The sequence below is a fragment of the Callospermophilus lateralis genome, chromosome 2 (assembly GCF_048772815.1).
Source record: "Callospermophilus lateralis isolate mCalLat2 chromosome 2, mCalLat2.hap1, whole genome shotgun sequence".
Taxonomy (NCBI): domain Eukaryota; kingdom Metazoa; phylum Chordata; class Mammalia; order Rodentia; family Sciuridae; genus Callospermophilus; species Callospermophilus lateralis.
Window position 1 is genome coordinate 125375540 of NC_135306.1, and position 13993 is coordinate 125389532.

At 35.6% G+C, this 13993-nt stretch overlaps 1 protein-coding gene across 4 annotated transcripts in view; it reads right to left on the minus strand.

Annotated features, from left to right (window-relative positions):
- Arhgap42 (Rho GTPase activating protein 42) overlaps positions 1–13993 on the minus strand; it is a 265823-nt gene that overhangs the window by 45823 nt on the left and 206007 nt on the right. For all 4 annotated transcript variants that reach the window (XM_076846490.2, XM_076846489.2, XM_076846491.2 and 1 more), the window contains exons 7-9: positions 10268–10372; positions 7331–7460; positions 1145–1245 (exon numbers count right to left, since the gene is read on the minus strand). In XM_076846490.2, the coding sequence (XP_076702605.1) occupies positions 1145–1245; positions 7331–7460; positions 10268–10372 (336 nt within the window). The remainder of the gene's footprint in view (positions 1–1144; positions 1246–7330; positions 7461–10267; positions 10373–13993) is intronic.

The following is a 13993-nucleotide window of genomic DNA, read 5'->3' on the forward strand; positions in this document are numbered from 1 at the left end:
ATGCCAATCTTTCCCAAGGGGAACGTTTATCCAGTGTCTGGTTAATTCTGTCTTTGGTTACAAATATCAGATTTATGAACAGACTTTGGCTTGGTCTATTTGCATAACTGCCCAACAGTCACCTAAGTTGAATTTCTGGCAATCGCTATGCTAGAGAACAGAAACTAGCTGTGATTATGGCACTGAGTAACTTCTCATGATGGCAGTGATTCAGGGTTTCTTTTTCTCTGGTATTTTCTCCTTTATTTTACGTCTTTCAGTTTGAATTATTAGACTCCAGTGAATGCCCAAGCACAATAAGTTTCGGCTGACATATCTGAATATGTGTCTAACTTAGATCAACATTTACCTCTGCCGTGATCTATACCAGAAATTAGCTGGGTGAGTCACTTCTTTCTAAAAACTTCCCTGATCTGTTAAAATAAGACAAATTTATCTTTAGGATAACTCTCAGCCCCAGGATTCTTAGATCATGGCCTAATGATGTAATTCACAAGTTTAATTATTTGCCATATTCATCTGTTAACTCACAAATAACTGTACGCGGTAAAGCTCTCTACAGCATTTCCTCAAATAAAGTATACAATGTCCTATACTGTTGACTAGCCATGCAAGACATTCAGGGACCAAATTACTTTAGGGATATATGAGCATCAGTTGGTTTCTTCTGAGAAACTCCTTGGCCAGCATTTTGGTAAACAGTAAACAGTGCAAAAGAGGTAAGGATACTCAAGTGCACATGTAGCCTCTGCAGGAGCCACCAAGGGAAAAATGCAGAATCCTCCAGCCTGGTTCAGTCACTGACAGTCCCTTCCTGGGCTGTTAGCCAACTGGCAGTACAGACCAATAACTCTGCTGCCAGGGACATGAGATGACACCTTGATAATCTATTGAAGGACCCCTACATTTAACTCAACTGCTTATAAACATTTCATGACCGAGTATAGAAAAACTCTGCCCACTCTTTTTAAATTATTAAGGTCACTGAAGTGCGAGAAAAAAAATGAGAAAGGTTTTGAATTTTCAACTTAAAAAACGTGTACGTTTTTAGAAAAGCAAGCCTATGTCTATGTTGTTTTATTTCCATTACCTACATAACAAGCTTAGTTAACAAACAAATAAACAAAAAACAAAACAAGCTCACCATTTTCCCACTGGATTTCATTTCTGAAACACTCATCGTAAATGTTTTACTTCCCTTATCGTATGTACAGTAATGTTTAGTCCATGTGAAGCCAAGCGGTCCTAATGTAAGGAAACAAAAATATTTTGAATTTTAATAAATGCTTTGAATCTAAGTTTGCACACTGACACACAATTAAGTTATCTCCATACACCATGAAAGGCTGGAATATTTACTGTGAAAAAGGCCAGTTAAAGAAGAGCAGGAGAGGGTACTGCCTATAGGAAGCAAACAATTCGGCTTTCCTGGAGCTCCCACACTGGCTCTGCAAGCTCAAGGGCAAGTTTAGATCTGAATTGAGCTGTCTTATCTGAAAAGGTAGTGTATAACCAGCTTTCCATATCTGCCATTCTGAATCTACAATCTCAACAGACTGCAGACTGAAAATATCTGGGGGGGAGAAACCTACCTGCATTGAACATGAACAAAGTTTTTTCTTGTCATTATTCTCTAAGCAATATAATATAACCACTATTTACACAACATTTACACTGCATTTGGTATTACAGTCTAAGGATAATTTAAAGTGTAAGAAGGATGTGTGTAGGTTATATGCAATTTTATGTAAGATTTGAGCATCATTGGAATATGCTATCCACATGGGATCCTGGAACCAATCCCCCTGAGATACCAAGAAACAAATGTACTTGTACTCCACAGATGTAGGAAGAATAATAAATAGTCCAAGTGATTAAAAATTATTTCCCTTATGTCTACTCTTGTTCTCTACTCTGAAAATTGTCAGAAAATATCCTGCTAAATATTAAGCCAGGTCAGTTCATTCCTTTGTTCAAATCCCTCCCATGGTTTCCCAGCTCACTCCAATTAAAAACCAAAGAGGCTATTATCTAGTGGGCTCCATATAATATGGCCTCTCATTCTGTTTTTATTTTTATTTTTATTGTTCTTTTTAGGTTTACATGACAGAGGATGTATTTTGACATATCATATATATATGGCACATAACTTCCCCTTCTGTGGTTGTGCATGATTGGTCATGGATTCATATATCTCATGCTGTTCTCACCTCACACCCAAATGCCTTCTGCCTCACATAGGCTGATCCAGCTACACTGGCTCCCTTCCTGATCCTTGAGCACAGTGAATGAGTCCTACCCCAGGACACTTGCGCTGGCTACTCTCCCAGCCTGAACTACCTCTCCTTCAGGTCTCTGATAACTTGTACTGTCACTTCCTTCAGGTCTCTTCCTTCATGTCACCTTCGTAATACACATTTTCCTATAGAGATAGCTAACATCTCAACACCCTCAATCTCTCAACACCCTCAACCTTCATATTTCTTATCTTTCTTTCTTGTTTTCCTTTCTTCTTAGCAGTTATAACTGCTAAACATGATAAATCTTACTAATTTATGTATTTTCTATCTCTGTCATGATATTCTATAAGTCTCTAAGAGCAGGATATGGTTAGCTGAACTAGAATATTCATAATCCTTAGAACATGGTCAGAGAAATATTTGACAAAAGAATAAAGGAATGATTGATTGCATCCTGCTCTAAGACCTTCCTGACCCTGGAGTTGTCTCCTCTTACCACTAACATGAAAGAAAACAAATTCATTTTACTCCTTAAAATGAAAATAATTTTCACCATTTATATTTAAAGGAACTTATAGGACTGGGAAGAATGTAACTCAGAAAGAGCTTGCCTAGATGCAGGAGGCCATGTATTAATCCCCAGTGGCCCCCCCCCAAATAAGTAAAATATATATTTTTATAAAGAAAGCTTGAGTCTGTGTAGTGTTCACCTTGCTTTGCCCACTGTGCAGCCTTCTCCCCTGGCACACCATGGTACCACCCAGTGCTCTCCTTAAACAATGTGGATGCTGCTGCTTTGCCAGGGGATAGAATATATTGTTAATTCAACCTTTTTAGGACCAAAGCAGAAGTCTTTCAGTTTTCTCACAGGGTCACTAAGTGTTCTATACTCAAATGCCACAGTGGGCTGAGTGGCTGAAAATTGAGCTTATTTTCTATAAAGCTTCTTCATCTAGGGACCCATCTTGCTTAACACCTGGATTTCTCTAGCAACAAATGTGCACAATTGTTATTGCTGGCATGATTTCAGGACCATAGATTTAGAAGCAAGAAATTGAAATATTAAAAAATCACCTCTTTAGAAAAGTATTCCACTAGCCATTTGCATTCTTTTTCCTTAATAATGGTGCCCTGGGTGTCAAGTTTAACATGAATACTTAATCCACTCCAGATTTTCAAATTACAGGGCACAGCCATATACTTTATAATCACAAACGATTATTGCAATTAACTTCAGTTCCGTTTTGAGATCATTTCATACTATAATACTTAACGATACTTGTTGATAACTCTGTTATGTGTGATATAAATACTTAAAGACTTAGAATTGATTAGTAGAAAATGGCTGGATGGAAATTCATGGTGACTTTAGTACTGAGGTAGCAACTTCAGAAGCATTATTAGCTATAATTTTAAAATAAGCTCCTGCCATGCCCTGATGACATTTTAGACTTAAGATGTTTTTTCCTGCCTCCATCTTAAGTTCGAAACCTCCCGCATTTGATTACCAAGTTTGCTGCACACACATGCTGCTTCCCTCAGAGCCGCCTGGCAGTCAGCCAGGACAGATGTTCTTAGACCAGCAATTCTGAACTCCCTGTAAGTGTCCGGGAAAATAAAAATTCACTGTAGCTCTAAATTTGCAAAATAAAAGAAGTTTAATTATCTTACCTAGTCATCATCTCAGGTTGCTGAGATGAGTGTCTGATGAGTGGGAGGGGAATTAACATTCACCAAATACCTACTAGGTGCCTGCAATTTTATCTAAGAACATTTTGAGTCAGACATTATAAACAGCATTTTATGTATAATAAAACTGAGCCTAGATGCTGCAGAGAATAGTTTCTTCAACAGGACACGTGATTACATTTGTTCCTTTTAGAGAAATATACTCTTAGTTGTTTTAAGAATTAAATGAGGGCTTGGGGTTGTAGCTCAGTGGTAGAGCGCTGTCTAGCATGTGTGAGGTACTGGATTTGATTCTCAGCACTGCATAAAAATAAAAATATAATAAAGGTTCATCGACATCTAAAACAAAAATTTTTAAAAAGAATTAAATGAGATGAATGTACATTGCCTAGAATAGTTAGGGCTCCGGTAAGCATAATGCTATTTTTTTTTTTTTTTTTTTTTTGGTACTGGTGATTGAACCCAGGGGCACATGACCACTGAGCCACATCCTCAGCCCTATTTTGTATTTTATGTAGAATCAGGGTCTCACTGAGTTGTTTGGTGCCTCGCTTTTTGCTGAGTCTAGCTTTGAATTCGAGATCCTCCTGCCTCAGTCTCCTGAGCCACTGGGATTACAGGTGTGCACCACCGTGCCTGGCCCTAATGCTATTTTTAATACCATCACTGAAAATAGAGACATCTTATAAACATTATCTCTAATTCTTGCAACACCATTAGGAAATAAGAATAAATATCCCTTTTATGAATGGAGAGACAGCTCAGAAAACTATTTTTCAAGAGTCAGAGAGTTAGTGAGCAGAGTAATGACTTTGGGACTCGTGCTCTTTCTGGTAAATTGAAGTCTGTTCAAGTCTGATTTGATACATGTCTAGAGGTAGATAACATAAAATACATACCCAGATAAAGTGGAGATCTGTGTCCAAACTATAGTGATCTGCTTCTACCCTGTCATGCCCATCACTATTTACCACTCCATTTATGACCTTGATATTTTAATGACTGCTAATTGTGAGAGTTTGTCTTATGCCTTCATTACAAAACAACAGCAGCAGAAGAAGCAAATCCTGAAGCCAAATTCTTTATCCCATTTTCTGTCCCCAACAGAACTGACATGTTCAGTGAGAGTGAGCACACAATCAATGGCATCTTAATTAGATTCTCTTATCATAAATGCTCTCCAGTTGGATGGGGCTTTGAATTTTTTCCCCTTACAGAAAAGTAATTCCCAAAGCATATAAACAGATACACTTTTCTTTTTAAACCCCAGGCAAGGAGAATTGAGGAAGGTAGCAGGTGGAAAAAAGCAGGAGGAAGGGATCGTGAAGGTGATGAGCACATTTATCAGGTTGGATAGTGGTGTGGATAGAGAGTACAGACATGGTGAGACTTATCAAACTGTACACTTGAAATTGGTGTGATTTATTGTATGTCAATTATACATCAAATAAAAAATAAAAAATATGTGGGCAGAAAACAGAGAAAGTCAAGGTGAAAACTGTGTTGGGATACAATATCAAAGAAGAGGCATTAGGCAATGTGGCTCAAGCAGTAGCGCGCTTGCCTGGAATGTATGCGGCCCGGGGCGGCCAGGGGCGGCCCGGGTTCGATCCTCAGCACCACATACAAAAAAAAAAAAAAAAAACAAAGATGTTGTGCCCGCTGATAACTAAAAAATAAATATTAAAATTCTCTCTCTCTCTCTCTCTCTCTCTCTCTCTCTCTTTAAAAAAAAAAAAAAAAAAAAAAAGAGGCATTAATATTAAGGAGGAAGAGTCTGACTGATAGTCTTCAGCATCAGGCAGGGCCCAGGCCACTGCAGCAGGGCAGAACTCACCAGCACTTTAGGAGGATCTGCCGAAAGTTCTAGAGGGGACAGATTCCAGGGTGGGGAAAAGAACTCAAGAAATAAACTGTTATCAGGTTGGAATGAACAAAAATTCTGTAGACACAAGGAAGGAACCTCCTCTACCCCTACTGCAAGTCTGAAGAATCCTTACTGTCAACAAATCCTTCCTCCATTTAGCTAAACTCATCATTAATGTAAAAAGTGACTCCTCCCAATAGATCCTTATACCAAGGATTGCAAACCAGAAAGATTTAAAATAAATATTTAAAAATTCCCTTAGAGACTCAAGCCAAATCTTTACACCCTATATGTGAACCAATGGATTGCTCCTTCTTCATGAACTGGGGGGTGGAAGTTATACATTATGCTCTAATTATAGAGCAGCTAGGACTGGCCAAAGTAGATTTATGAGAGAAAAAAAAAATTAGGAGCCCAGATCTCCTAAGCCAGCATCTCTTTGCTGAGTCTGTTGATCAAATTATTTGCTTGTAAACTCTATCCAATAATGGAGCATCACCTGGGAATCTCAAATGCAAAAATTATTGGCATTTTAGTGACCACGTTGCATATATTTAAAAACTTTTCATGGCCAACCCAGTATCTCTGAGAATCCTCGTCAAAAACCCTTTAAGTTATTATACCAACCAAGAGAACTTCATTGCTCTTTAGCCTACTGACATGGAGATGTTAAAGCAATGCTACTCCATGTGGTTTATGAATTCCAATGTGTGAGAAAAGGGAATAGGCATTTCAAAATATTTGTAGCAATTTGACCTTGATGCACAATCTAAGCACATGAGTTTGTATTTAACAAAGACACTGGTCCATGAGAGACTGAGAATAAAACAATTGTTCCTTCAACATGAACAGTACAAGTACAGCACTTTAGGGAAAATCTAATTTGAAACAGAGTTAACTCAGTCAAAAATAGGCAAACTGGTTTCCACTTAAGGGAAGTAACATGCAGAAAGGAGCCTAGTTATACAAGTTTAAATGGCTTTTAAAAATTTTTGTGTGAGAAAAACCTTTGCATGAAACAATTATAATAACGCTCTATTCGGTCTGGTACTTATTTACTAACCTCAGGAAGTAAAGAGTGTCAATGTGACATGACATAATTGCCAATTTTACTCCTGAATACTGGCAGAGCACAGAATTAAACAAAATAATGTTGTTGCAGGAGAAAATTATTATTATAGTCACCAGGATGATTCATCCTGACAAAGGTTTTGATTTTCAATTTTCCATGCAACTTTAAGTTGAGATGAGGTGTTACAATTTAATTCTAAAACTGAACTCAGGTAACTGTATGATCAGTACAAAATGCAAGTTCCACGTTCATCATGATATCAGCTTAGAGATCCTGATGCCAAAATGGGAAGAGCTTCGTCACTGTAGCGGTGGTGATGGGAGAACAGGCTATTCTAAACATGAGGAAACTACAAGAAATTTTAGTCTTCCTGCAAGAAGAAAAAAATGAAAGCAACCAAGTCACAACTTACAAAAAGAGCATGCTAAATCACAAGATGTAAATTATGCCTTTGTGACTCACGTTTCTCCTGGACATAAAGATAGCCCTCCATTGTCCACTGGCTGGGTGGTCTGTAGTCTTGGTTGGCAGATTTCATCCTCTGCATCAACCGCTCTACTTCTTGGCGAGTACTTTCAAAATTATTTCTTGTCTTAAATAAACAAACAAACAAACAAAAAAAACAACATTTTTTTTCATTGTTTCCTACCAGCTCTAAGGAACCTCTCCACTAAAATCTCAAAACTGCTAATGGTACAAAAAACATAACTCAGATTCTTTCCGTGCCATTTGCCACATCCATGATCCTGTTGATATTCAGTCCTGTGGTCTAATTTCAAATTACTGTAGTGAAAACTTTTTGAATGACCTTCTGTACTGTTTCTCCTTTGGATCCGTGAGCGCGCGCGCGTGTGTGTGTGTGTGTGTGTGTAAAAGAGAAGAGGGAGGGGTATTTCATGCTCTAATATTATTACTTAAAAGGTAAATTTAGCAATTATAAATAAGTATGATTCATTAAATATAGTTTTGAATTCCCTACCCTCTATGGCAAAAAGTAGATACATAGGGATTTGATTCTTTAGAGGTTAAAAAAAATGATATTTTTGATTATAAGTAGTGCTGAACAAATCAAGAAAACAGTTCACCATTCTTATTCCAAAAGCTTTGCTGAAGAAGCATCATATGGTTTGTTTTTCAGAAATACTAACATAGTTATTTAGAGATTAGTATATGAATTAAGTCATAAAAATTATTAGTCTTCCAAGTCCTAACATCTTTTGCAAGATATAGTTTACCCACCTTACAGCAAGTTTACTTAAGCTGTAAAGCATCATGCTTTTCTCTATAAAAATCTCTTTTGCATTCAGGACATATTACCTTAATAAGAAATGTCTGAAAATATAAAAATCACCACCTAACTCTAAGATCTTGTTGTGGTACATGATAAAAGTACTGAATTTCAAAGTAGCTTAGGAAATTTTTCTTGTGAATTTTCGGCTACTTTTCTCTTAAGAATACAGAATTCATGATTTTGTCATTTTTTAGTGCTGCATAATACTCCATTGTGTATAGATGCCACATTTTTTTTTTTCATGGAATTTGCAGAGAAATGGATGGCATTAGAGCAGATTATGCTAAGTGAAGCTAGCCAATCCTTAAAAAACAAATGCCAAATGTCTTCTTTGATTTAAGGAGAGCAACTAAGAACTGAACAGGGGGAAAGAGCATGAGAATAAGATTAACATTAAACTGAGATGAATGAAGGGAGGGAAAGGGAGAGGGAAGGGAAATTGCATGGAAATGGAAGGAAAACCACATCGTTATACGAAATCACATATATGAGGTTGTGAGGGGAAAGGGGGGGGAGGGAGAGAATGGAACAACAACAGATGAGGTAGAGAGGGAAGATGGGAGGGGAGAGGAGGGGGGATAGTAGGGGATAGGAAAGACAGCAGAATACAACAGTCACTAATATGGCATTATGTAAACATTGTGAATGTATAACTGATGTGATTCTGCAATTTGTATTTGGGGTAAAAATGGAAAAGCATAACTCACATGAATCAAATGTATGAAAGATGAAAAAAAAAAAAAAAAGAATACAGAATTCAGTATTTTTACAATTTCTTCCTCTTCTTCTATCCATGAATCACTGGAAACTTAACACAATTGAATTTAATATGGAAATAAATCATAAAACTGCTATGGCTTTTATAATTTTCCTTTTTAATATTTACCCAAAAAGTCTGAATGTATTCCATGTTGAAAAACAATAGGAAAAAGTGAAATTAATTTTTCCAGAAAATCTAAGTTAAATAAAAGTGAAAACTCAAAACACAAATAGAATAAATCCAATTATATATTTCTCATGGGACACTCCAACTCTGTATTTTTACTTATGAACATCTCTATAATGGTAAGATCCAAATAAGCAGAAAAACACTTTTTTTTTTTAAATAGAAATTTAAGTACAATTGTCCTAAATGATTCTGGCTAGAGTAACAGTGTTTCAGTTACAGAAAAACCTCAACCATCAGGAGGACCTCACTCTTTGTGAGGCAGAAATAGGTTGGCTATTTGCTTTCTTTAATGGCTATTGCTTAGTATTTGGAAATCAAAAATTATAAAGTTGTGAAAGCAGAGATTAAAAGGATTGGTTAGACTACTTCACAAAATAAACCTCAGAGAAATGGGCTGTTTGGAAATAACTTTTGCTTATGCTTTAAAGCAGTTATTTTGAATGTTTCAAAACCACATTCACTATTCATATTATTTGAGAATAATAAATATCACATATTTTTATTCTCCCTCTTCACAGAGAGATGGGACCCGAGAGTATTCATGTTTAATAATATCATTTCACAAATGTAGAAATGTTGCTATCTCAACAGATAAGACTTGCCCAAGGTCAATCAGTATCTTTTTTTTTTCCAGTTTTGAGGTACAAATAACAAATAAAAATTGTATATATTTAAGGTGTATGTGATGTTTTGATAAAGTATACACCATGAAATGATTTCCACAATCAAGTTAATTAATATACATAGTTAACATTTGTGTGTGTGTAGAACATTAAAATTCTACACTAACAAATTTTCAGTAAATTCTAACAATACTGTTATTAACTATTGTCACCATGCTGTAAAACAGATCTCTAGAATTTATTCATCCTGCATTAGCCAGTAAATTAACAGTAAATTAAACACTAAATAAAGGCACAACAAAAATTGCTGGCTTAAATATTTTTTTAACATAAACATTGTTCTTTTATGTTATACTTTTTACCTAGCAGCTAGAAAAAAATGTATTTTTAATACAGTGACTTTTTTAAATCATTGAGGTTTACCCCACCTAGACAAGTTTTTGAAAGATTTTTTTGGTTTGACTTGGTTACAAACAAGTTCTCCTGTGATCATCAGATTCACTGAGGAAAGGCAGGAAGAACAGCTATAAACTTACATTCTGCAAGTTGAACTGTAGCTGTTGCTTATATGGTGCAAATTCTTGGGCGAGTTCATATCCCTCGTGGTAAAAAGTAAATAAACCCTGAAGGAATGACAAAAGCTGCAAAGATAAAGAGATTTTAAAAAGCACGAAAATTTGTTTTTGAAAACATAATCATCAAATGTAAAATACTGAGGAAATAACTATTTCATTGTAATTTCTCTAACAAACAAATTTTCAACCTTTTTGTTTGGTAAAGCAAGCAACATAGTTATGGATGTAAAACAGAAATCACAAGAACCAATTTTCATTTCCTTTTTATAGATAGTGATTTATTTATTTATTTTTTGAGTCCCATGGTTTCAATTGTCATGTTAACTACTTTGCTATTCAAATGCACTGAAGAAATATCCACAAGAGACCACAGAATGGAAAAAAGAACAAAGTGCCACAGGTTTTACTCTGGAAAAGCTTCTTACCAAAACAAGGAAGTAAAACACAAATGTAAGGAAGACTCAATCAGTAAATCACAGATAAGAAGTGTTCAAGGGAAGAAATGAGTTTAAGCCAGAGAAAAGTTAAGGAAAGTGTCACAAGGTGGCAGTACTGATTTTGCTATGGAATTGAGATCTTTCAGCAAGGAGTAAGAAGAACCCCTAACAGGCTGTGTTAAGCAAAAACATGAAAGTAGATAACACAGGTCTTTCCTATCAGACTTAGAGTAAAAACTTCTTTAGAAAAACTACAATTTTCATCCAGAGTCCCAGCCTTCTAATAATCAAATTCACTGGTGTTTATTATGTTTTTATCTATTTAAAAAAAAAAAAAAGACTGGCTCTTCATGGAATTATGGGATACTTATGTTTACATAGAATAAGTTACATTTGAAAAATAGTTGATTTTTTAAAATTGAATTTGCTGAAATTTTACTCTACAGACTCACCCACTAAGTTGATCTCTCTCACAAATACTTCCTGGTACAGTTAGAAATATTTTTGCAAAGTAGCTTGTAATATGTCTGCAACTTATTATTTTATATTAAGGAGGAAATGCAACCTGTGGCCATTTTCATATGTGAATAGCATCTTGATACTTCCTAGGCCTGGGGAGAACTGGGTTAAGCATCAACTGGTCTGTGTGCTCTGATTTCCAACGGAAGTATTGGTTCTATTGGAAAACATGACCTAATACTTTTCTTCCAATAGAAAAGTCAACATCATACAAAATCAGTAAATTATTTTTGTTGTTTTAGTTTAAGGATCTTTCTTCTCGTATTCAACAGCTCCCAAAATCATGATGAACTGTATTATTTGCCAATTTTGGAATAATTTTATACTTGCGGTATTATATCAATTAAAAATTATTGTCAAAATTCAATACTCAATAGATTATCCTAAATTGATGCTGTAATCTATATGTCAAATTATTCAATAAGATATATAGTCTGGCTGGGAGCAGTGGCTCATGGCTGTAACCCCAATGACTTGTGTGGCTGAGACAAGGAGGTCAGCCTTAGGGACTTAGTGAGACTCTCAGCAACATAGTAAGAGCCTGTCTCAAAATAAAAAATAAAAAGGGACTGTGGATGTGGCTCAGAGGTAAAGTGCCCCTGAGTTAGATCCCCCCATCCCCTGCAAAAAAAGGCATGCAGTTTGCCCAGATGTGTATACTATGGCCCAGGTAAACCAAACTGGAGCTTAAAATACCTTTAATTAGACTTTGAATATGTAGATTTAAAACTTTTTAGAAATAAAATTTAAAAAAATACTTCTGAAACACAGATAGCACTAGTCCTCTGCATATCCATTTAATAGCTTATGAAGCTGCTGGAGGAGTATTATTTCATTTTTTAATATCTATAATTAGTCCATGATTAAACTGCCTCATTATGAACTGGATGCTGTATGAAGCAGATGTTATTTTAAAATCTTCATAAGCACAAAAGTTAATTAAATTTATAAAGAGGATACTTTAAGAATACCGGTGATAAATCTTTCCATAAAATACCTAATGCCCTGAAATCCATCTCTTAATATTCTGAGAGCATTCAGAACATGGGAAAAGATAAAGCACCTCAATTCTTCAGAAAGAAGTAAACCATTCTGAATGAATAGAAGCAAGAACATTACTGAAAATTCAACAAATGGGCAGTTCTAATCTTTAGGCTATAGTGGCTTATAATGTATGTGAACTGCTCTATCCTGGCTTGACACTCCAGTCCTAAATTTATGTGATATTTCAAAAGAGCAGACATCTGAAGAAGATACTGGGTGTTCTCTTCTGACTCCTGGCTGTGAGACACCTCCCCAACCAGAGGGTCTCCTGATGCTGACTGCTTCACGGAGCAACACATGGATCCCCTAAGTAAAACTCACTTACGCAAGTATTTTCACATGAACTTTGACAAACCAACATTTTCCACTGAGCTCTACTGTTTAATGCTTAATTATGTTTTTAAAAGAATGATTTGGCACCTCCATTTTATTCAGATTATATCCTTTTAAAGGCAGCAACTTTAGTCAAGATGGAAATAGATTCATTGGTATCTTCTAGAAGGATTCAGATTCACTTAGCAGAAAAAAGTGTTTTGATAACAGCATAGGCTGAGTACAATTTTATGGAAATTTCTAGGTAAAATTCTATGTACAATTCTATGGAAAGGACATAAAAATTGTAAACTAAGAACCATCTACCTTTTTATTCCATCTTCCATAGCTTTGGAAACAGCTTTTAATAAAGGTAGTGCATGTAAAATAACTGCCTCTAGATGGCAGCAAAGTGAAACTTTTTGTAGTTTTCAATCTCTACTAGTTCATTTTATCTTTGACAATTTCCATGATGTTAAACCACAGGAACTTAATAGGACATTCTGAAAACTGTCAAGAGTTGTACAATGTCATATATATTTGGTCAATGTGTCTAAGTGGCTAAGGTGTTGTGGAAAATACTAAGGTATCAGTTTACCTTAAAGTAAATCTCACCTTCAGGATGTTAACAGTAATAATGAAAGCAATTGTAACAGTTTTTAATACTAAAAAATTTCATCACTGGGAAAATATCATTAAAGACTTTATTACTCCCAAGAGTTTTAGAATCACCTATTTTTCACTTCAATAACCTGAACAAAAGTAAAAGTCAATACTACAATTATTGATAAATAATCGTTTAAGAAGTGAGCCAGAGAACAAACCTTCATAATTTCCCAGTCCATTAATCACTGAACAACTAAGTGCAGTATGGATGTAGGCACTTTCAAAATGTTCCAGCTTAAAAGGCCCACAGAGAGCCGCAATACATAACAGAGAAAAGTAAGAGCTGAGAAAAGGGACCAGAGATGGCACAGAGGCTAAGGGAAGGACTCTGCAGCAGATCACTCTTTCAGATCACTGTTGCCAAAACCGAGTGGAACTGGGAATGTAAACAGTATTAAAATGATGTGATTCATTCCTGCATGCTTGCCTTCTTTCCTGACTGGTAATAATTATAGTAAGCAATCATTTTCTTTAGACTATTAAATCCTAAAAGTCGTAGAGATGTCCCAACTTCACAGAGCAACACTGCCAATCATGCTCCAAATTTGTTCTTTGACTTGAGAGACCTCCCAATCAATACTTATAGAGCATTCCTTGCAGCCTTACCAATGGGGTAAGAGAAGCTATCAAATATAATTCACTGCTTATCTCTGAATACTAAAAAAAATATATATAGAACACATTTTATTACTAAAGATTAATTGCTGAC